The 22,557-nt window shown below is 54.3% G+C and overlaps 9 protein-coding genes across 9 annotated transcripts; 3 read left to right on the forward strand and 6 right to left on the reverse strand.

Annotated features, from left to right (window-relative positions):
* Nucleotides 1-637: 637 nt before the first annotated feature.
* Nucleotides 638-4,451, reverse strand: msh6 (DNA mismatch repair protein msh6; the record flags this gene model as incomplete). Its single annotated transcript, XM_036643291.1, has 4 exons — nucleotides 638-1,312; nucleotides 1,364-3,765; nucleotides 3,817-3,988; nucleotides 4,047-4,451. The coding sequence occupies 4 exons, from the start codon at nucleotides 4,449-4,451 to the stop codon at nucleotides 638-640; spliced, it is 3,654 nt and encodes a 1,217-aa protein (XP_036492187.1).
* A 36-nt stretch (nucleotides 4,452-4,487) lies between these two features.
* CGCS363_v011443 (uncharacterized protein) lies at nucleotides 4,488-4,896 on the reverse strand (the record flags this gene model as incomplete). Its single annotated transcript, XM_036643292.1, has 2 exons — nucleotides 4,488-4,565; nucleotides 4,711-4,896. The coding sequence occupies 2 exons, from the start codon at nucleotides 4,894-4,896 to the stop codon at nucleotides 4,488-4,490; spliced, it is 264 nt and encodes an 87-aa protein (XP_036491428.1).
* A 343-nt stretch (nucleotides 4,897-5,239) lies between these two features.
* On the reverse strand, nucleotides 5,240-6,427 carry ge2 (4-O-methyl-glucuronoyl methylesterase; the record flags this gene model as incomplete). The annotated part of the gene is made up of 1 exon (XM_036643293.1): nucleotides 5,240-6,427. The coding sequence occupies one exon, from the start codon at nucleotides 6,425-6,427 to the stop codon at nucleotides 5,240-5,242; it is 1,188 nt and encodes a 395-aa protein (XP_036492181.1).
* Nucleotides 6,428-7,717: 1,290 nt separating this feature from the next.
* CGCS363_v011445 (uncharacterized protein) lies at nucleotides 7,718-9,337 on the forward strand (the record flags this gene model as incomplete). The annotated part of the gene is made up of 1 exon (XM_036643294.1): nucleotides 7,718-9,337. One exon carries the CDS (start codon nucleotides 7,718-7,720, stop codon nucleotides 9,335-9,337), a length of 1,620 nt encoding a protein of 539 aa, XP_036492182.1.
* Nucleotides 9,338-9,497: 160 nt separating this feature from the next.
* On the reverse strand, nucleotides 9,498-10,159 carry CGCS363_v011446 (uncharacterized protein; the record flags this gene model as incomplete). Its single annotated transcript, XM_036643295.1, has 2 exons — nucleotides 9,498-9,730; nucleotides 9,988-10,159. 2 exons carry the CDS (start codon nucleotides 10,157-10,159, stop codon nucleotides 9,498-9,500), a joined length of 405 nt encoding a protein of 134 aa, XP_036492183.1.
* Nucleotides 10,160-12,694: 2,535 nt separating this feature from the next.
* Nucleotides 12,695-14,510, forward strand: CGCS363_v011447 (uncharacterized protein; the record flags this gene model as incomplete). The annotated part of the gene is made up of 3 exons (XM_036643296.1): nucleotides 12,695-12,941; nucleotides 13,006-14,328; nucleotides 14,389-14,510. The coding sequence occupies 3 exons, from the start codon at nucleotides 12,695-12,697 to the stop codon at nucleotides 14,508-14,510; spliced, it is 1,692 nt and encodes a 563-aa protein (XP_036492184.1).
* A 1,068-nt stretch (nucleotides 14,511-15,578) lies between these two features.
* CGCS363_v011448 (UPF0590 protein) lies at nucleotides 15,579-16,835 on the forward strand (the record flags this gene model as incomplete). The annotated part of the gene is made up of 2 exons (XM_036643297.1): nucleotides 15,579-16,327; nucleotides 16,553-16,835. 2 exons carry the CDS (start codon nucleotides 15,579-15,581, stop codon nucleotides 16,833-16,835), a joined length of 1,032 nt encoding a protein of 343 aa, XP_036492188.1.
* A 446-nt stretch (nucleotides 16,836-17,281) lies between these two features.
* On the reverse strand, nucleotides 17,282-19,308 carry FUBT (Efflux pump FUBT; the record flags this gene model as incomplete). Its single annotated transcript, XM_036643298.1, has 4 exons — nucleotides 17,282-17,302; nucleotides 17,361-18,443; nucleotides 18,501-18,602; nucleotides 18,658-19,308. 4 exons carry the CDS (start codon nucleotides 19,306-19,308, stop codon nucleotides 17,282-17,284), a joined length of 1,857 nt encoding a protein of 618 aa, XP_036492189.1.
* A 2,009-nt stretch (nucleotides 19,309-21,317) lies between these two features.
* CGCS363_v011450 (uncharacterized protein) lies at nucleotides 21,318-22,481 on the reverse strand (the record flags this gene model as incomplete). Its single annotated transcript, XM_036643299.1, has 2 exons — nucleotides 21,318-22,255; nucleotides 22,316-22,481. 2 exons carry the CDS (start codon nucleotides 22,479-22,481, stop codon nucleotides 21,318-21,320), a joined length of 1,104 nt encoding a protein of 367 aa, XP_036491539.1.
* Between the last annotated feature and the right edge of the window lie 76 nt (nucleotides 22,482-22,557).

A 22,557-nucleotide genomic window follows, 5' to 3' on the forward strand; every position in this document is an offset into this window, starting at 1 on the left:
AAAGGATCCGTTTACGGGTGCGATATGCGACTGTCCTGCAGAGTCCCCTTTTCCTGGCCCAGGGGCGGAAGCTTTTCAGCTCGCTCCTTCTGGGGGTACACAGCATACGCCCATAGGTATCTTGTCGTAGGATACGGTAAAGCCAAATCCATCAGCCTCATGGCAAAAAGGTCTTCGTCTCGTCTAATCGATGCCAGATTCGTGTTCTTTGCCATGGTTAGCTTGCGTGACATCGAACTTTCATCGACTCACTCTCCGCCACGCCTTCTTTCCTTCTGGCAATGTTGTGTGACGAGGGTTTGGATTGCGCGCCGGAACACGTACGGGCCCAGGCCAACCGATACCTACCTATCCATCATCATTGCAGCATCATGAAGTTCATGCAAGTTATCGGACACGCTTCCGAGTGTGGGTCGAACTTAGAAACAACCTATTTGTTTGCAAAGACCAGAATGCCAAGCAACGTAACGAGCAACACGCCTCTATCTTTACATGTGCATTCCTGTATGACCATCCTTCGACCATGTAAAACTCCTCGACGCCAAACCCTTTCGACATTATCATAACAACAGGTAGCCATCGTTGGCCACGGTATAGCTTCGCACCAATATTTTCACTCCCGAAGAAATAAACCGACTTAAAGAGCCTCCACGGCTCTCAAAAGCACCTCAACACCCCTCTTCCCGACCTCATCGCCACCATTAAGCAGTGACGCCACATCACTGAGCACACCAAGAGGGATGTAGCAGCCCGACTTGGCTTTCTCCAGGCTCTCTTTAAGCCTGCTTGTGTGCTCCCATTCTTTGGCTGCCACCTCAGCTCGCTCGATTACGCGGTTGGAAATGCCGCACATCGCTGCGCAGTGCATTCCGAAACTGCCCTCCGCAACACCTTCCTCCAGCTTGTAGAGGAAAGTAACACGACGCTCTTCTTCATCAACGTGAATCTGCATACGACGAGGCACAATCTCTGGGTGGTTTTCAAACTCAGTGGCGAGAGAGTGATAATGAGTCGCGAAGAAGCCAACGCAGCCTACGTGGGTTGCAACATGATGCAAAACGGCCTGCGCAACGGCGACACCGTCATAGGAGCTGGTACCGCGTCCGAGCTCATCCAGAATGACTAGAGACCGTGGTGTGGCTTCCGACAAGATCTTCTTGGTCTCCGACAGTTCGACAAAGAATGTTGATTGAGATGCAAAGATGTTGTCATTAGCACCAAGTCGTGACATGATTCGATCAACGGGGGTAAGTCGTGCAGACACAGCGGGCACGTAGCATCCGATCTGCGCCATGATGACAGCAACACAAGACTGTCATGAAGTCAGCATCTAGTCTAGGAACATATAGCACAGAATTCTTACCATTCGCAGAACTGTCGATTTGCCAGCAGCGTTGGCACCGGTCAGCAGGTTGATCTTGGCAGAATCGCCTCCCAACTTGACATCATTGGGAATGAAGTCAGACACTGTGTTAAGCATACAGGGGTGGCGAAGTTCTTCGAACTCGACAACGCTCCTGTCTTCGTCCACAAATTCCGGGCGGCAACTGGGCTCACCCAGCGATGACGAAGCCTTGGAAAGACTGACGAGGCAGTCGAGCTGAGAAATGATCCTGATCGACTGCGACCACGTGTCGTAATCAGCGTCGAAGCGCTGGAAGAAGCGCGTAGCAACCTCCTTGACGATCTGAGAGTGTGTCTCCTCTGCTTCCTGAAGTTCACGGACCAAGTCCGTCAGCTCTTCAAAGTAGTAGCGCTTGACGCTTGCAGTCGCCGACATTTGGCGCCAGTTGTTTGGCACCTTGACAGCCTTAGGTGCTTCGATCTGATAGATTTCCTTGCCGATATCCGTGAACTTGATTGTCTTGCACTTCAACTCCGACTTCTTTCTTCCAAGAAGCGATTGCAATTCTTCCTTAATCTCTTCGATGCGATCTTGGCTGTTGTCGAAGTCTTCCTCAATGCCACGCTCTGGAATAAGAAGCTTCTCGTCTCTGGCCTTCTTCCGGTCGAAAGCAGTCTTCCAGTACGACAGTGGCTCATTGAGATTAGGCATGGATGCGAGAAGGCGATCGATGAGGCCGTTGCCGCCGCCAAAGGCACCCAGCAGGCCCATAGTGTACTCAATCTGCTCGAAACCCTCCAAGACACGGACGAAATCTTCGGGCTTGCAGAGCGTTGCGTGAATTCGGGAAATGAGACGCTCCAAGTCCGGCATCTTCGTCATCTGGGACGAGAACTGTTCTCGAACGCTTCGATCAGAGTTGAGCATATCGACAGCATCGAGTCGCTCATTGATGCGTTTGATATCGCAAAGCGGGTGGCAAACCCACTGACGGAAGAGTCGCTTGCCGAACGGAGTGACACATCGGTTCAGAAGAGTGAAGAGCGTGCCTTCGGGGCCGCCATTCACAGTGTTCGCAAAAATCTCCAAGTTGATCAGGGTTTGACCGTCTAGGATGAGAGTGCCGTTACGGCGGATGGGAGTGTACCACTCGAAGTTGCCTTGCGACAGCAGGCTACCCTCAATCTTCAGAAACTTGAGATAGTGGATAAGACCACCCAAAGAAGACATCAGCAGGTCCTTGTCTTTGGCCTGGGCCAAAGCATCAGGCCATGTCTCCTCTCCGTCCTCGTTGGCGAAGTAGCCACCACTGGATATTTCCCGGCGGCTCATGTCGGCGTCAAGGAACTCAGTGGCCGGCTTCAAGTAGTTCCAGATGGTCATTGGGGAAGTGTTGTTCTTGAGGATGCGAAGAGCCTTGGTTGAAATTCTCGACTTCTCCAGAATGAGCTCTCTGGGGCTGGTCTGCGCAACGAAAGTCTCAAACTTGGTCAAGTCGGCATCGTCCTCGAACTCCGAGATGAAGAACTGGCCAGTCGCGCAATCCACAAACGTGATGCCGAATGCGGGGCTGCCGTCAATGACGGACTCCTTGATACACGCGCAAAAGGTCGCCAGGTCGTCCTGCAGCATGCTACCATCCACCAGAGTGCCGCCAGTCAAGACGCAGGCTAGCTCTCGACGAATGATCTTGTCGGCCTTCTTCGCCTTGGCAGACGTATCGCCTCGTTCTCTCATCTCCTTGCCAAGGGCGGATTCCATCTGATCAACGCGAGCAACCTTGTAACCTTTGGCAACGAACTGGTTGACCCACATGTCGAGGGAGCTCTCAGGAACACCGACCATGCGCATGTTGACACGGTCTGTGAGCTTCAAGTCGAAGAGCTGGTGACCAATAGTGGCATCATTCTCGTACAGCTCGTAGAACTTGCCCTTCTTGAAGAAGACAACGGTATCCCACAGTTTCTGCTTGATTTCCCAGTACTGCTTCTCAAAGGGAGAGAACTTGTTCCACGCCCCTGGAGGAATGTAGACAGAGGAGGGATCGTACTCGGGATCGCCAGGGGAGTTCTTGTTAATGTCTTGGATGTTGGCCAGCCAAGGATATCGGGCTTCGGGCTCGGTGGCGTGAGCCTTCTCCTTCCGCTTGGAAGCGGCTGGTCGACGAACCGCCGGACCCTGGGCAGAACGAGGAGCAGAGGAGGCAACGCTATTCGGATCGTAGCGCCATTGCTGGGCAGTGGAAGTCGAAGGCAGCTCCTCCATCATCTCGTCCTCGTCTGCGGTCTCTTCTTCCTTGATTGGCGAAGAGACTGTTGTCTTCTTCCTTGATTGTGTCTTCTTTGTAGTCTCGGGGCGCTTGCGCTTCTTAGAGCGTGAGGGAGCATCCGACTCGTCGGACACGACAAAGTCGTCCATTTCTACACCGCATTAGAAACAGGAAGATTTTTTGCAACGAGCTTCATCCTTACCTTCGTCCTCGTCGGGCCCATCATTGCTGGCGGCATCCTCATAATCGTCGCCATCATCAGCTGGAACAGCGGGTGTCTTGGTACGACGACGCGTGCCTGCGGCTCTAATGCGGTCGAACGGGTCATCGTCTTCGTCATCGGACGGCTCAGCGTAGTTGACGGCCTTTCTACCCTGTGAAGACGCCGAGTCAGCATGCGGCCTCGGAGAACTAGCGTCGTGGCAAACATACCTTTCGCGTAGGGCTAGAGGAAGGCAGAACAGGTCTGCTACGAGACACCTGCGGGGTCACAGTCTCAGCGGGAGTAGACGGTGATGGCAAGGAGTCCTGAGCTACCTTGAGCCCTGTGCCGTCCATATTCTCCTGGGAGCTCGAGGGCTCCATGGCGTCACTGCTGGGGACGGGGGTCATGCTGGGAGGTTGCTTGACCTTGGGGAGTTCGTTCGTTCGGGTAGACTCTCTGAGGCATGGCGATGAGTCGGGGCCTTTGGCCGCGGGCTTGGGGGTCGGCTTGGAGGCAGACTTGGAAAAGAACTGTACTATAGTCTTCTGAGTTCCCGAAGACGACGACGGCTGGCGCTTCAGCGAGGGAGTTTTGGCTGGCGTGCGAGCCGCTGGTGATGATTTGGGCGCCATGACGGCGAGTTGGATCGGTGAAAGTGCGGTTGTAGGTCAAACGAAGGTAGTCTGTCTTGTAGGAAGAAGAATCGAAATTCGGTGTGTTCCCGGTCTAGTTGGGATAAAGGAAGGCTAGACGAAAGTAATAAGTGGAAAGAAGAATGGTCAATTGACAGATTCGAGAGCTCTTGAGTCGACTTGGGAACGCCGCGTTCGACGATAGCTCTAGAAAGACGAGCGAGAAGGCAGAAGGTCCGAAGTGTGGGTGGGTGTGTACCTTTTTGGGACTGCAGCAAGTGCCGTGCCCCGGCAGTGCTGGGAATCGCGTCGGGAAAGATCGTGGAGTCGCGTAACCGCGTCCTTGCCGCGTCTGGCTCAGAGCTGTGTTTAATTGAACGACCGGGGGGGGCAAGGAACTCCTGACGTTCCACGCAGGGGCCAGGAGCAGGCACTCGCTTAACATTTTTGGAAGTGGGGAATGCATAAGCACGAGCCAACAGCATGCAGTATCACTATGCGCGTGTGCATAATTATGACATCCCGTCTGTCAGATCCACCCGGACCCGGCTTGGTGGGGTGTGGTCCCGGCCGAAGCCCGGCTGGGTTCCGGTGTAGATTAGCGCTTCATTGGAGGACGATTAACACACGAACAAGACTCGTCCACGAGGATCTTCAGTATTTACCATGCTGCTGTCTTTATTCACACGTCTTGTGAGGTACCTAGTTAAAGAGTGTAATCCTTCCCCATCCAGGCCTGCATTTCCCCGGTTCCTATGTACAAAACTGAAGCCTGTCATGCAATTTGGCTAAGAGAGTGTTGGAGCCGTCCAGCTGGCGTAATCTTGCAGATTGACGTTGACGGTACTACGCTCGGTAATCGATGGCTTCGTTGCTGAATTGAGTAGGAAGTAGTTGATGTATTGCGTGAGCTCCGAGTTTTGGCTGCTCGGGAACTGGCAATGGTTGTGCCCGCCAACCAGAGAGAAACCCATGTTCTCGGGCACGCCAAGGGCCTGATAGATCTGTCTTCCGGCCTTCATGCATCCTGTGGTCGACACGGGGCCCAGCCAGTCAATATCGTTCTCTGCAACATACAGGCCTCGCGGCGCCACCAATCCTGCCAGGAAGTGGTGGTCTTCTGGCATCTGAGATGTCCTCGAGGTCCAAGTGTTGAAGTTCGGCGAGAACCAAACATTCTCTCCAACGATCTGGCCTGCGGTCTGGATATTTTTGCCCTTGTTTTTCTCGCTGTCCGAGATGCGCCAGCAGGCTGCGCCTCCGGAGCCGGACTCCTGAGGGATGGTCAAGGCGATACGCTTCTCCAATGCACCGACTACAAAGGCACCCTTGCCATTGCGCGAGCAGCCGGTGACTCCAAGGCGCTTGGTATCAATGCCAGTGGCCGCAGTACCGAGTTGTTCGAGGCCATCAATGATGCGACCAACACCCCAGGCCCAGGCAGTCAACGCCCCGGCACTGTGTCCGCTTCCAAACAGGTTGTAGAAAAGTCCCTGGCCACGACTGGACTGTCCGTTCTGAGCAGCGAACTGGTCATTGTTGAAAGTGACCTGGGCGACAGTGCCAGGAATAGGGATGCTTGCGCCCCCGATGCCAATGATGGCGGGGAACGGTCCGCTTCCAGAGGGCTTCTGGATGGAGGCGCTCATGCTGATAGTAGAGCTGCCTTGGGTGACCCTCAGATTGAGCGTGTTTCCAGAAAGTGAAGCTTCGACCTTGCTCGGGGGCCCAGGGAAATCTCCGACTTCGTATTGCTTAAAGGCATTCTGAATCTCGGTCTGCCGGCAGGCCCAGTCGGTCTTTGTAGTGACCTTAGAGCCGTCTGCGAACGTGAAGGGGTCTGGAAGCTTTGCATCGTTGACTGCTGGGACGTTCGTCTTCGCCTTGCTGCAGTCAGCTTGGCGTTCTAACAAGTCCCCGGCAGGCAATGCCAGAACAGAGCTTGCAAGCAGAGTGATTGCGAGACGCAGGGCCATGTTGCGTTGTCAAGAAGTAGAGATATCTTGTCTGCAGTTGACGAGAAGTGCTATTTTCTGATGGATTGATGAGACAATCATCGTGTATTCAAGCGCTTGAAGGGCCATTTTATCTTTCAGCCCCTGACAGAGGCCCGGAGAAATGGATGTAACTACGCGGGGAAAGTAGCATGAGGTTCTTGTGAACGCATATTTCTGTAGCAATCCTATAAGCTACGCAATACTTACCATTGAATGCCGGCGGCTATACTTACAGCCTCAAGAGGTTGAGAAAAGATTCAACCACTGGGCAAGCTCCTCAGTGCCAAGTTAGGTCGACTGCCATCAACTTCCCCGCCGGCAGCTAGAAAATAACGTGCCTTTTAATATCTATGCTGCCGCTGACTACCCCGATTTGGACATGTCGGAGGAAGGGCTACCTTTTCAGGATCGGCTAATTGATCAAACACTATGTCAAATTCTGGTCTGCGCCGGCTGAATCCAGTAGCCATGCAACGCTACAGTAAGGTTATTTGCAGTACGACTTACGGAATGGAATGTTTTCATATGACATGGTACCCAGCCTCGGGCGGAAAATCCAAGCTCCATGGCCCTTGCCTGATGAGGTGCTTCTTGAGCATGACGGTTGGGAACCGAGGTAAGGCAAGAAGATTACGTCGGCCCATGCGTGCAGGAACCCGGATTACGATACGGCATCAACATCGGTTGAGTTCGACGCGTATGTGTCCATCGGAATTTCTGCCGCAGTACACGAAGGAAATGGCGACGGACAGGTGACATACGCGAAATGTTGTTTTGTAGTGAATACCTTGCACAGAATAATCTTTTCTCGAGATCGGTTGAAAATCCCAGCGACTAGAGTCCGGTACGTACCGACCACGTCCGCACTTACACTACCTAATTGATCTCATCGTTCTGAAGACCCATAGAACGCACTGGTTGTGAGGATTTGACGTGGCGACTTACTTGAGCTGCAAACCAATCAGCAAAACTCTTCCGATTTCAATCCCAGTCTCGCGTGCGACACGTGCCCGAGAGCACACCAGCCAGGCACGCTCAAGGCCCCAGCGCAACAAGCGAATCCCAACAAATCACATGCCCGTCAACATCGGGCTCGAAAACACCAACTCGGATTCAAGCTTGATAAAAGTCCAGCCACTTGGCATGCTTTTGCAGTTTTCTCGGCGTTGTGTCACTGTGCTCAGTTGCTTCTTACCTTCATTGCCGTTTGTCACCGCGTCGATAACTTTATCCTCAGTTTGATTGCAAACGACGCAATATCCAGTCAAAATGCTTGGACGCACGTTGCACGAACTCATCTTCATTCGCATATGCATAGCCTTGCTGCAATATCCCATCATTACATACGCATCCGCTCTCGCCATCTGCCTCCTTGGCTCCAAGTCTGGCTCCCCGGACCCGCGATGGACGGCCGCTGCTTCATGGGTTGTCGGCTTCATGTTTGTTGAGCTGGCGTTTGCCTTATTCATTTGGAAGCCATATAAGACCCGGCTGGGGGAAGCTGCGAAACATCCAGCCCCATCGTCGCCGGCTGCAAGACGAGCCCTTTTTGACCGATGCATGGCCACAGTTCCGAACCCGGAGTTGTACCTCCGCGGGTGGTTCTTGGGGTCAGAGCTTAAGGACATTCGCCGTGATAATGTTCGAGAATTCCTCCTCTGGGCCTTCTTTGACGAAGGCGCCGAGGGAATCCCCATTTCAAGCGAAGTTGAGGAGGAAGTGGGCCGATACATCAGCCGGACCGAACAATTGCTGGGTAAACCATTCAAGGACGGCCGTGGCCCTGCGCAAAGTCTACGGCTCACGTTTGACGAAATCGAGACCAAGTATCGCAGCGTTTGGTGGTACGCCATCATGGCTCTCGTGGACGCCCTCACCCATCTTCTCCTCGTGTTCAATGGCTTTGAGTACTATGCTCAAAGTAGAGATGAAACCCTTGCCGTCTTCCCACCACGAATTCAACAACTTGCTGCCCAGCGTCGCTCCTCATCTGGATTGAGCTATTGGCATCGCCCACATCGACAATCTGACCGACTGCCTATTGTCTTCTTCCACGGCATAGGGATAGGACTATGGGTGTACATTCGTTTCCTCGCTGAAATCAGCGCCAGTAAAGTCGGAGGAGAGGGCCAGGTTGGGGTTATAGCTCTCGAGATTTTGCCGATATCCTTTCGGTTGACGAAGCCTCCTCTGGGAAAGGACGCTTTTCTCAAACAATTCACCGAGATTCTCGACCGTCATTCGTGGGACAAATTTGTTCTTGTTTCTCACTCATATGGGTCTGTTTTGACAACGCATGTCTTGCGCTGTCCGGAGTTGCAGGCGAGAATCCCACGAGCGGTGCTCATAGATCCCGTGAGCATACTGCTCCATCTCCCCGACGTGGCATTCAACTTCACACGGCGTCAGCCAAAGCGCGCCAATGAGTGGCAGCTGTGGTACTTCGCAAGTACAGATCCAGGGGTTGCCCATTGCCTCGGCAGATACTTCTTCTGGAGGGAGAATGTCATCTGGGCCGAGGAGCTCGCAGGACACCATCCAGAATTGGAACAAGCGGCTCGAACTGACGGATCAACGAGCAATGGGCGAACCGCAACAAGGAAGATCACCGTCTGCTTATCGGGGCAGGATTTGATAGTTGACAGCCATGCTGTCGCCAAATATTTGGCAGACGGGAAGTCAAGCGACCCCGCATGTGCGCAGGGCGAAGAGAAGCAGGGTCGGCGTAATGCTGCCGGAGTGGCTGGTTTGGGAAGCGAGCATCGATATTCAGCTGGGTCGGGCATAGACGTGCTTTGGTTCCCCCACAGAGACCACGCGCAGGTGTTTGACTCAGTGCGGGACAGAGGGCGTATTGTCGATGTCGTACGAGAATACTGCGAGAAATGACAGACAAGCGGCTCGGCAAATACACCATGGAGAAAATGAACTTGCGCGCGGGAAAGGGGAAGTCGCTTCTCAGTGGTGGCTCCTAGGCTCGGAGTGTTGTACCATGTGACACCACGGGAAGCCAGCTGTCAAGGCAGTCCAACTTCATTCGCAAACGGCCTTATTTGGCTCGGTCACCACCCCAGTCTGTTAGGCCTACTACCACCGGCTGCGAGCCGCTGCGGGTGATGACCCACGCATTCTCTTGATCTGTTTCGTTGAGCAGCTGGTGTTCCGTCCAAGCCGGAACGAATGCGAAGTCTCCGGCTTCCATATCATGTCGCTTGACCTCTTGCGCCGCACCCGGGCTGACAAGTAGAACTCCGGTGCCGGAGGTTGTGTAAATAATGGTATCTTGGCACGTATTAGAGACCCATCACAAGGGGGCGGGAGGGCAGTACAGTGACAGGTTGGGGGCGTGAAAGAGGGGGATAAAACGGGGGCACGAATCTGACCTTGCTCGCCGTGATGACGCACAGAGGATGTAGTATGCGGTTGGAGAGTCAAAACTGCTTAAAATAGTTACACAGGGAGCGCCATCAGTGAAGAAGTATGTTGCGTGCTGGTTGAGCAGGGGGGGAGGCAGGCTGGACCGGCCGGGTGTAACATACCAGAAGCACAGAGCTTATCGCTTTTGCTGACAATGGCATCGGCCTCTTTGGCGGGGCCTGGTTCTGGAGTTGTATCGGGCGCGCGTAGCGTTGTTGCTTTTGTGATGTGAACCGAGGAGGATGAGATGATCATGGGAAGCAAGTCGCTGATGAGAGGGATCAAGGACGACATGGTTTCCTGCAGGATGCTGGTCAGGCGGGATTCCGAGGTTCCGGTGGCCCTCCAAGGTCGGAACTGCAGAAAGCGGTCTGGAGGTTCAGGCGTGTCGTCTTGACGCGCTCCGGAGACAGGAAGAGGTCGGTTCGGGGTTGGTAGGGCAGCCCTCCAGTGGCGGACGGAAGCTATCACCAAGTAGGAAGGAGACGTTGGGCGGTCTTGGAGGTGAAGTGGGCACTCCGGCAACGGCTACAGCGAATGGCCGGGATTCCAAGACACCGAGCGACTATATTGCTGGCTAAATGACTTTTGGGAGCCCCGAAAAAAATCGTATTGCGAGTGTCACACGCGTTGATGCGAGACGAGACGATGTGACAAGGTGCTTAAGCAAGCTGAGGTGTTGGAGCAAGGCGCGTCCGTCGTGAAGGAGGTGTTGTGGTGGGGAGAGCCAGCGGCGAGGCCGACCGCACGGCAACTTTGACAGCGGATGATGACTGCCAGAAGGTAGTCGATTCTGACGTTGGATGGTGGTTCAGATATGGTTGCCAAGTGAGGGGCGTGGTATGGATGCTTTTGGAGCGAGGCTAGGGAAAATGATGTGATTCCCAGGACGAAGGATAAGCGTAATTAAGCCTGGTCACAAAAATCCAAGGGCAGGTGGGAAGCGAGGCTTCAAATGGTAGGTAAGGCAAGGTCGAGGTCAGGTAGCCTTGGGTTGAGGTGAAAGTGGTCAGGGTCGAGGGTCGTGGGTCGAAATTCGCTGGGTCTGAGGGAATTGGAATGAAGTGAGCCGTAGCGTACGTAGCGGACGACGTAGTGGTAAGAGGAAGGAGACGTGGATGGGAGCCCCGCCGTGTCTTGGGTGCCTACCTAATTGGGCAGGCTGGTGAACATTCTCCCTGACTTGCATATACACCGTTATATGCATATGTATGCATGAGGGGTTCATCTCTTATGCGTCAATACGTCTGGTGTTGCATCTCAGATGGACCAACAAAAGCGACTGGGCCAGTTTCGACATGGACCAATGGATGTTTCTCGCTCCCATTCTGCAAAGGTTCCTCTCCAGATTCCTCTCGCAAAGGTTCCCTTAAGCCAGGCTTGGCCAGGGCCTTTTGACGATGCATTGGTTGCACGACAAGAGAACCGCCGGCTTGGCCACGCCGAGATTGTGGATCGACTGACTGGCTGCAGCTGCACGAGCACCAGATGGAACAGGATCCAGCCTCGAGATAAGAACAAGATGCTCCTTCAGTCTGCCGGATGTTGGGAGCAAGTCTCCAAATGGCAGCCTGAAGGGCGGCAACAGGCATCGCTGGTGTTGCTCCAAGCAGCTGTATGCACCATAAGAGGACCACAGGACCAAGGCTTATCGATGGCGTTATCGCTGGGCTAGGCCCAGTTGCATCTATCGGGCATAACGTCCGATAAGCGAGAGCTCACAGGGTACTCAAGCCATGAGCTGAGGTTGAGATTGGAGTGTTGAAAGGGGGCAAGGGGCTTGTTTCTTTTGTCAGGGGCAGCTGAACGCCCAACTGCAAACTTCAAGCTTGACGTACCTCAATTGGAGGCCGGCATACTCCCGTACGCCTACCGGCAATAGTATCGGCTAGGTATTCGCAGGTAGGGTACTAGGTAGGTAGGTAGGGTGTAAACGCAACCATGTGCGTACATCCAATATGGCCAAAGGCTCCCCGCAATCTGCTCCCGGCTCCCGGTGCCCCGTGCGCTGTGACCCAGCCCGGTGAGGTGCTGACGGGAACGTATCCTCCCGGGCTGGTTTCCAGTGAGTGAGAGATGCAGCAGCAGCAGCAGCACCACCACCACCACCGGCATGCATATCCTCCACCCCAGCTAGCACCGCTGCACCTCATGCAACGCCCCGAGCAGCCTTCCTCTTCCGAGAACCAGATCCCATCCGCCGGGCACTGCATTAGTCGTGCCCCGACAACAGCTGCACACCTTACCAGGCTCCTGGCATGCCGTAACCGGGACTTCACAGCTGCTGCAACAGCAACCACCACCGATTGCTAGACCAAGGGAACCTCTGGTCCGACCGCGACGAGGACTGCCACCTTCACACCCTCACCCCGGCTCGTCGGAGACGGAGACGGCGACGGAGACGTGGAGACACAAAGTCTGGAGTCATGACCCCAACACTGACGACTCCACGCCTCCCACGCATCATTGTTGCCCGACCACGTCCTCCATGACTTGTTGACTTGACACCTTGATAAGCCACCCGTCCTCGAACCACCGCCCGACCGACCGATCGAACCGACGACCTGCACCATCCTACCTCAACAACCTGCCACCAAAGCCAACGAACTCCCAGCACCCCCTTTTGGCTGGTCTCGCCTCCAAGGCCGTCCACATAAAGCTGCCTAGTCCATCCGGAAAGGAAAGCCATACCACCTACTTGGCCAGCCTTCTTCCTGCCCTGGACATTGCACGACGCTGTTCGCCCTGATCGGCAACGGTTGCCGACTGTGTGGCACACGACTTCTTGCCTTGCTTTGTCCCTGTCCAGACATGGTCACATCAGACAAGATGGCTTCTACTCCTCCCGCCTCCAGCTCGGCCTCCGACGACGCTGCCCCAGCACCTAGTACCACTTCAAATTCGAGCAGCAATTACGGCGGCATCGACCCGGAAGTTGAGTCGAACCTCTATATTCTACCATACGTATCCGACGAAGGTTTGCGAAGCGATGTTACGGACCGCCGGAAAACAATTGGATCACCTCAAACCGACTACTATCCGCTTCCAACTGGACTTAATAACGTGAAGCCTGCTGGTACGCTGTCCTCCACACTAGTATCCTTGTCCGACCGCCATCTGACTTGCAACTCATTTGCTAGACATTTATCCTCCGCCAGCCGACGGCTGCCTACTTCTGTCACTGCCCTCTGAACTCATAGACTCAATCCTCGCATACCTGTCGCCTTGCGATTTGGCCATTGTCTCCGAGACTTGTCGTAGCCTCCATGCCCACGCCGCATCCGACGTCCATTGGTATCAAAGGGTGCAAGCGAACGTGCCGGGCGTAAAACTCGACACACCGTACCCGTGTAATACCTACCGCGAGCTGTACACAGCCCATGATCCAAGATGGTTTCTACCCAAATACAAGATCTGGTTCTGCGACCGCGACCTCATGGGCAAGATGATTGTCGTGAGGTACGACCCGCGGAGAGGATGCATTGAAGGGTACCAGCTGCTGGCCATCAGCAATCGCACTACATACCAGCACTGGCCTGCCGATGCAACTGTCATGATCCATGCGTTCGAGCCGAAAGTCAAGCTCCATTTAGACAAACCGGTACTCCAGTTCTACCCGAATTACCGAGAGCAGTCGCGCAACTTTTATGAGGCGATGAAGAATCGCTTTGCCGCTGAAGTACCCATGGTAATTAACGACCGGTCCGATGCCATGTTCAGCAATTTCCTGCTGGCTCGGCCGCTCGATGCAGCCACGGCCACTTCGAGAATGGGAACGCTCTTCCCATATGGCAATGTTTGGCCTCCTCCAGCGATTCCGGCTCGCCATCGTGTAGCAGGCGTTGTCTCAGGACTGCACGGTGACGACCTCACGCCAACAGATCTGCCGACTCGAAGAGCCGAGGCTTCTGACCAAGCCTTCCGCATCCGGCATTGGATGGAGATGGCCGGTGCCCCGGCAGCGGGGCTGTTTGTCGGCGCGGGCCCTGCCGGCCTGATACGGGCTATTCATGCCAATCTTTCGGCGCGAGGCCTACCAGGAGTGCATATCGGCGAGGAAGTTGTCACTTACTCGACGCTGGATCCCATCGTCTACACGCCGACGCCGCTCAAGCCATGGCGCGGCATTTGGGTAGGCGACTACAGCGGTCACGGCTGCGAGTTCTTGTTGATCAACCAACCGGACGACGAAGAAGTATCTGACGAGGAGCTTGGTCTGGTGCGCTCTGCTGATGAGTCGGACGATGAGTGGACACGCCGACGTACGGATGCGAGAGTACATCGAGGCCGTTTGGAAGCAATTAAGCTCACCGGGGACCCCAATGTGCCCAGGGGAGAGTATACCTTCGTTGCAGATGACCTCGGTGAGGCAGGCTTTGTAGGGCTAGCCCAGGAACCTCCCTTCCAGGGCACACGAGTTGTGAAGAGCAAGGGACATGTGGCTGGAACCGGTTTCATGGAAGGTTGGCGCCAGCGTCCTCACTCCGTCGATGAATATATGCTAACGGCTCTTTGCTTTATAGACAGATACATTGAGTCCCAGCTTATGCTCATTTCCCATGACAGACTTGCGCAATACTGGGTCACATTTGGTCACATAAGTTTCTTTGAAAGGGTCAATATCGACGAGTTCATTACACCGTGAGCCTCAGTCGGAAGATTGTGGAGAGTCATGGCATCGAAGAAGACGTGGAAGTGTTGTGTCCGTGTAATGAGTTGGCGGGCTTCGCTGCTGATGCGAACGTTACAGATTTACATATCTTAGCCTAGAGATGGGGAATGAATAACTCAGTAACGCCTCTAAAATACGGTATGCTTGTCAGCTCTCGCGCTCAAATAGAGGTCGTTCCTACAGAGCTTGCTACCTAGGATTAGTGTCGCAATCTGTCGTTGTGAACTGAGCTCCACGTCAACAGCTTGACCTCGACCCCGCCACCCCACCCCGCAAAACACATGTTGAGTGAGATTAGCGCCATGCGAGAATTTATTTCCTGCTGATTTTCTTCGCTTCTTTGCTCCCGCTTTTATCCGACGTAATGACGAAAACTTTACAATCTTGTCCAGCTCGAATGGCATTCAAAACGCCACCCTTCATTGTTTCACATGCAATTATTCTGGTTGGATGAGGTAAGGCAGGAAACAGCCAGACGGTCCATTTCTCTACTGGTACGCGAAGTGGCAGTCCCTTAGTCTCTCATCTCAACGTCATTGCGGCTCGCTTTCCCCCCATTTTTTAAGCCTTACCAAACTTGGCGCATCCTTCCGCCTTAAAAAAGTGGTGGTGGTGAGCAAGGATCCGGGCGTTGCTTGACTTTCACCCTTGAACCACCCAGCTGTAAACCCGCCTTCAGAACTGTGTCTGCCGCCAAAGTTCCGCATCTTGGGACGACACCTATTTTACCTTTTTAACCTCGTCCCAATCGCGACTTCATCCACAATAGCATCACGCGGCTAAATCAGTCTACTCTTGCTGTTGACTTGCTCATTGAGGTTACGGACCGAGACAGCAAACTTCAGGCTTGCTCTGGTTGGAATCCTGAAACATTACAGCACAGTCCCCGGATTCACACGTTTTGTCTTGTGACGACATCCCCGTCCGGACTGAGATTGCGTTCACTTTCATCGCCGTCAATATCAGCAAACACCTTTGATTACGGCGGAGAGCAGGACCAAACTCATTACCCGAAAATAAGACCCCTCCCCTTCACCCACCATGTCAGACAAGTACATCCTACGGGTGACGGCCGGCCCGAACTACGACGCAGACTCACAAACCGAAGTCCCAGTCAACACCCCGAAGCCCGTCAAAATCAGCACGCCACTCGCCGACATTGAGCTCAATGTCCGCATACAGAATTACGCCGGCCTCCCCCGCAAATCACCAACGACCTCATCCTACTTTTCCACGGAGCCTCACTCCAGCAACAATGACCAGTACAGCATCTCCTTCCGCTTCACGCCCAAAAAGCCCGAGGGATCCTCGGAGCAGGGCATCTCCGCCGCCGACCTCCAGTTCGGCAACGACTTTGACCACCCCATCAGGGACCGTCTGCCGCCGGGCTTCAACACGGCCATGAACATCGTCAAATGGTGGATCGACCCCGGCCTGGAGGGCGACGCCTACGCGGACACGCCGTACCTCTACGGACCCGCCCTGAGTTCCTTCAACGTAATCCATGCGGGTGCGGGCACCTACGACGAGGAGAAGGGAGGACTCTGGTTTGAGGAGGGAGGCGACGAGGACGGGTTGGAGATGCGGGAGACGGTCGGTGCGCCCGCAACGTCCAAAGAGCGCATGAAGTGGGCGCTGAGGAAAGACAGCAAGGAGCAGTGGGTGTTCGAGTACGGCAAGACGTACGGCATGGACTTTTTCAACCCGTATCTGGACTTCTCCAACTTGGCTCTTCGATTGCCCGGTTTTCAGCTTGCCATCATGAAGTACTGGGACGGACAGGGACTGAGGTGAGTTGATTACCCCTTTTCTCATCCAGGCTTGGCCGTTCTTGTGTGTTTTACGTGCGAGTTTACGCCCACTTTGATTCTTTCATGGTACTCAGTCCCTTCCCCTGGGGGTGACTTTGGAATTGGAACTGGGATCGGAATTCAGCGACACTACGCCATGGCACGCCATTAAACAAGAAAACCTTTCTTATGTTCACTTCTCATGTCGTTCTTACTTCTTTGCAGGGAAGGAGGGCCGAAGCGCTCACACCAGCTCAGATATGTTCTCCGGAACCGTTCCACTGGCGACGTCTACCTCGTGGTCCTCTTCACCATCCATTACAAGACCGACGTAAACGAGGACGGGACGCTCAAGGCGGATGCCGATGGGCCCAAGGCCGGAGACTTGCCTCCGCCCGACAAGGAGCAACAGGACGCCCATGACGAAACCAAAGCTCTCGACGAGGCCAAGAAGCATTTGGGCCCGGTTCCGCAAGAGGCGGATACGAATGCTGATGATGTGGACTGAGCGATTCGGGAATATGGGTTGGAGGACAATGCATGTGATTCAGGTGCTCGTAGAGTATACACAAGTGAGCAGTGGTTTTGAACGGTTAAAGACCCCTGTATGGCCTTCACAGAGAAGTTTTGTATTATCAGGATCTATGTATGTGTCTATCTAATACTCGCATCTGGTCGGTAAGGCGGGGAACCCAGTCTCATGAAGTTGGTTCAAAAATGCCTGAGAAATTTTTCGCCCACAAACATGGAAGATATGCAGTATGAAGTTGTTGTAAATGATAATGTTACAGAAAATGCGTTGCTGTGCAGATGATCGAGATGGCTTGAAATCTCGTCTTGGGTATCTTCATTTACTTTTATGCAAAATCACATCGTCAAATCGACGACATACCTGTATGGTGCCGATTACGACCAACATGTCGTTATGATCATCCAAGTAGATAGTCGCGTCTTTCATCTTTGAGGTTCGAGATTCTTTTCACAAGGATTTAGCTTCAAACATTCCAGAAGCAGAAGGATGAGGAGTACTCACGATGGCGAACTTGCTCTTGGCCCGGATCTTCTCACCGAAAAACACGAGCGCCCAAGGAATGAGGGTCAGGCCCGTGGCGATGCCGCCGAGCAGTGCCCCAGCACGAGCCTCGCCGAGATTTCGGAATAATGCACCGGTCACAAGAGGGAATATTCCGCCCAAGATATTACGGCAGCAGGACTGCGCCGCCAATGCCGAGGAGGCGAACTTATGGTAAATGTCTGCGAAATAGTTGAATGTCGCCAGGTAGACCGAATAGATACCCCACGTAGCGAAGGCAATGCCAATTGCAGGAGCGATCCAATGAACCTCGTGGCGAGCAGTGAATCCGAAGAGGAAGAGACCGATAGGTAGCAGGGTGGCTGTGATACAAGTGAAATAAAGACGCGACTCAGGTGCCTCGGCGGGTAAGCGTCGTCGCATGAAGAGCCAGAAGGAAGACAAATTGTCTGGGGCAACATCGGCACGCCACTGAGGCAACTTTAGGAGCTCATCCTGCAGGACTCCAACGATGGTGGCTACCACGGAGCCAACGATCATGGCGCTGAAGAAGTACCCAGAGTGCTCAATGTCCCAATTCCTCGTTCGCGAGAATGCCAGTGGGATGCTGCCAAATGTGCAGTACAAGACAGCCCAGGCAAAAGCACACCAGAGGGAGAAGAAGAAGACGACAGGTTCCGTGAAAAGGAGGAGAAATGGTCTGGATACGGAGACGGAAATCATCGTGGCGACAGAAGCTCTCTCCTCGTCCTCCTTTACGAGCCAGCGAAGTCTTTGCGGCGACAGCTGTGTTGAGCATCGTGGACTTGAGCGACACGTTGTAGATGACTTTTCTCGCCCGGAGCTTGAGCCTCCTTGGGTATCAGTATCCGAAGTTGAATCCGTCGTTGTGTTGTTGGTGTTGTTCGTCGTGTCCTCTAGCCACACGCCGTAGTGGCCAGCCGTCTCGAGTTGCTCGTACCAGTGGTTAATGAACCTAGCTTTCCTGGAGAGAATGACCGAGCCTCGACTTTCCCTGAAGAGGACAGCAAGAGCAATGACAAGAACCGCGTCGATGATAACTTGATGCCAGAAGATCCATTTCTAGATTGATATTGGTTAGCATGTGTATGGTGTAACAGAAACAGCCGGGAGACAAACCCATGCCATGGTCGGGTCAGTGGCTCCCATACGCTTGGTCATGATGGCAGCAACCAATGGACCTGCCCCCGTCCCGGCCAAGACTGCACCGCTGAAGATGGCCTGGGGTGATGTTAATTACTAATATGAACCTAGGGCACGGGAAATCGGTAAATACCATCGGCGTATTCCTCTGCTCCTTTGCCCAAAGATCCGCAATGACGCCGCCAATGACAGAACTGAAAACGGAGCCGCCCACGCCCACCAGAAAACGGGCGATGAGCATGGCGGCAAGATTTGGTGCCACGGAGCAGACGGCTTGGAATATGACATAGATCACACCGGATATAATGAAGACGGGATATCTACCCCAGAGTTCTGACAGGGGGGCCAGAACCATGGGCGAGAGGGCGAAACCTATGCAGAATGTGGTGATACCGGTAAGCATCGCCAGACGAGTTGTGTCCAGGTCTGCAGCCATGATGGAGGCCGGGGGCGAGTAGGACCCAGCAGTGTAGGCTGTCAAGAAGGTGGCGATGCATGAGAGGGCCAACATTAGGTATTTGCGTCCGTGAGGCCATTGCAGAGGATTGGAGAAGCGGTTGAGATCTGGGGCCGGTGGAAGCGGTGGTGACTCTGGTGACTCGAGAAATACTGGCTCAGGAATAACCGATTCGAAGGTGAGGTACTGGTAGGTGATGGGGCTGTTCTCGTCAAGAGGAGGGGTTTCCGAGCCAGCTTGGAGAGAGGCTTGGAGGAGCGAGGGTGACTGCCCCGTTGCCCCAGAGCCCTGGGGCGCCTTTTCGATATCGTGGCTTAAGCTCGTCATTGTTGCGAAGGTGTTTGAGGAAGTGCAAAGACGACGGGCTGTATCGAAGGCGGCGGCGGCGGCCTGATCAGAAACCTAAGTATCTGCGGGCAAGTTGCTGACAATTCCAGAATCCATGACCGGCCTCCACACGGTGCACAGATGGGATCCAAAAAGAGGGTGCGCGAAAGCCGAGAGAGCAGGCAAGTGACGTTCCTGGAGTTTGCATCGAGGGCGTGGCAGGATGTTATATTATAGGACCGGATATGCGGCCAGGTGAGCGGGAATAAGAGAAGAGGGACCCAGCTGCATGGCTGTGCCCTACCCTGGCAAGCCCGGCCTGGTCAATCTGTACACGACTGGTTCCTTGCTCCTCTCCCCCCCTGGCAGCATGGCTGCATGGCACCGCTGGCACCTATGCGTATTCGTAGGCGGTCAGGGTCCCGGATGGGGATTGGAGACTGCAGATTGGAGAACGAGTATGCCAGATGCCGGATGGCAGATGGGAGATGCGATTGTTGGCAGCTCAGCTCAGCCCAACTCAAGGCGGGAGGAAGGCCGGTCTCCGACCTCGTCCGCCGTCTGCGTGCGACAGGCCAACGCAAATCGTATCCCGGTCCGCTGTGCTGTGCCTCGGACGCGCAGTTGTGGACGGTACCCCGCGAATCTTGGTAATATCGAGTTCAGCGAAACGGATCTCGACATGATGTGCTGTGCTGACCCGGCCGTGTTTGCCGTTTGCCGGAGTGAAGGGAAGGGAATGGGAGAGGGGGGGGGGGAAGGGAAGCGACGCGGGGAGGATCAGCCCGCGTGCAGCGACACCACCTCAACAGCCTCAGTCAGGGAGGGCGCGTCTCGGGGTCGCTGCTAATTAGCTCGCTCAAGACTCGGGTTGTCATCGCTCGTCATCCTGCCTGATGCTGCTGTCCCGAGCTAGAGGATGGCGGGAACCAAAAATTGAGGGTAGATGCAGTCGCAGATCGCCAACAGACGGACCATCCATACCGCCAATGTCACACATACGGCTTGCCAGGTTGTTCCATTTCGCTCAAACTGGCATATCGACATCGAAGAACGACAGACTGCGGCTGCTGCTTCTCTCATGATGCTGGCAAGGGCCAGACCGAAACCAAACCACGGGCATGGAAACCCGCGCGGGTTTAGTGACGGGGTCGTCTCGTTGCCAAGAGTCGATCCCGGGGGTCATCTGGGGTGGTTGCATGGCCGTGAGCAAGCGAGCTGCTTTGACAAGTGCCTGAATCGTCCATCCGTCCGTTTGTCCCCGCCATCTCTAACCAATCTGGGAATGAACCGGCATCTACGTCTCGACTCTTTTTCGTTCCCATCCTATTCCCGGGGGGTTTGGGCGAATGCGCAAGACTCAAGTAGCCGCAGAGACGGCGTCATCCTGAGACGGAGTGGTGCATCGGTTACCGGCTATTCCTAGCCTTTGAATGATGGAGTCGTGATGATGCTAAGCTGGTCCGGCCTGATCTGGTCCAGTCTGGGATGGGGAGCCTACCGTTGGAGAGCCGATTGAAGCAGACACAGACAGGGTGTGAGATTTAGTGTGAGATCACCGAGATGGCAAAATGTCGGCAAAGACCCAAAATCAAAGTCACATCCACGTTGGATGTGCCAAGCCTACGTGGAGCAGACGCGATTAATGACTTTTTTAAACCCTGTTATTCCCGACGCTCCACGGCATCGGTGAGATTCCTTGATCCTTGTTGGCTATTTACAATGCCCTGACCAATCCTCTCTTCTTGACCAAACCTCAGAACCTCTTATTCCATTCCCCTCCACTCATCCCCTTCTCCCCGCCATTACCTGGAATAACTGAAAACAAAAACTTTTTTTGCGCGCGTCCGTGTCCTTTTGTGTGTAATCCAACAATTTGTACCGAGGACTTTTGGTACGCTCGGTCGAATCAATCCAACAGCTCATCGCCTTTTCTTCGTCAGCCTTCCTATGCCGGTAGTTCGCTAGTGAATGAACGAAGAATGCTGGTCTTTCTGCGAACCATGTTCTTAGTTTTGGTTGACGACCTGCATGTAAGTGCCAGTGAGAGAAGTCTGGTGGTACGTGCCGGCGGGCGGGTTCTGAGGGTAGGCATCGGTAGGAGTAGCCTGGTCGGGGGATCCAGTAGTAGAAGTAGGCTGGATGTAAGTTGTTGCCGAAGGAGAACTCTGGATAGATGGTCCAGCAGTAGTCGGACTCTGAATGTAGCTGTCACCGGGCAGTTCGGCCGGCTGAAGCTGGATTTGGTGCTGCGGGTGAGGTTGGTAGGCAATGTAGCTGCGCTGGGAACCCACGGTGCTTTGAGGATAAGAACGCGAACCACGATCCTGATAGGGTGGAAAGATTTCCGTCTGCGTTCCGCCGCCGTACTGAGTCGGGGTCAGGTCCTGAAGTTGGTACTCATCTTGGTTCTGTTGAGCGCTTCCGTTCTGGATGCCCTCCGGACGAGGAAGTGGGCAAGGGGCGCGATGACCAAAAGGGAAGGCATCTTCGTCCGCGGACGGCGAGTGCGCAGTTTGGCCGTAAGTAGGTTCCCACCGACCAAGGCCGCTGTTGGCCAGGCGAGCGTTGCCATCTTTGACCGCCTCACGGCTACGACACCATGCCTTGATAATGGCAATGGCGATAATCGAAAGAATGATTCCACCAACGACACTTGGGATGATAATGATTAACTGCGGGTTGGGCGCGCTGTTATCACTGGCCTCCGGAGCTGGCGCCCTGCTGTTGGTGGGGGTTGCAAGCCCGCTGGTCGCCGTCTGTGAAGCAGAAGCCGAAGTCGTGGCGAAAGTAGTTGGCTCCGTGAACCACAGAGTTGATCCACCTGTAGTAGGCCTAGTGACTGTCTTGAATGACGAAGTGATTTCGGCGGACTTCGTGGACTTTGCGGTAGCAGAAGTCGCAACATTGGAAGTCTTCGTGGTAGCAGGTCCGGCAGTGGCCGTGGCTAGTTTCCCATGTAAGTGACTTACTTCAAAAAGTCAAATCGTATTGAAGCTGAACTTACTCAATTTCTTCCTTCCGCGGGTTGCAACTGCGCCGCCCGAGTTCCACGCCGAGTCACTGGAAGCCGATAGGGGAGGCTGACGGCCAGGCTTGGAAGTCTCCGTAACCATGGCAATGAAGCCCATGGTCTTGCTGTCGGCAAGACCGCTGTGATCGATCTTCTCCATCTTGAACAGACTTAAGAGATGAAAGTTTCCCTGCGTTTTTCTGATGTCAGATTAAATTGAGAGATATGGGGGTGAA

This window comes from Colletotrichum siamense (assembly GCF_013390195.1).
Source record: "Colletotrichum siamense strain Cg363 chromosome Unknown KSG_Cg363_contig07, whole genome shotgun sequence".
In the NCBI taxonomy this organism is placed as follows: Eukaryota; Fungi; Ascomycota; class Sordariomycetes; order Glomerellales; family Glomerellaceae; genus Colletotrichum; species Colletotrichum siamense.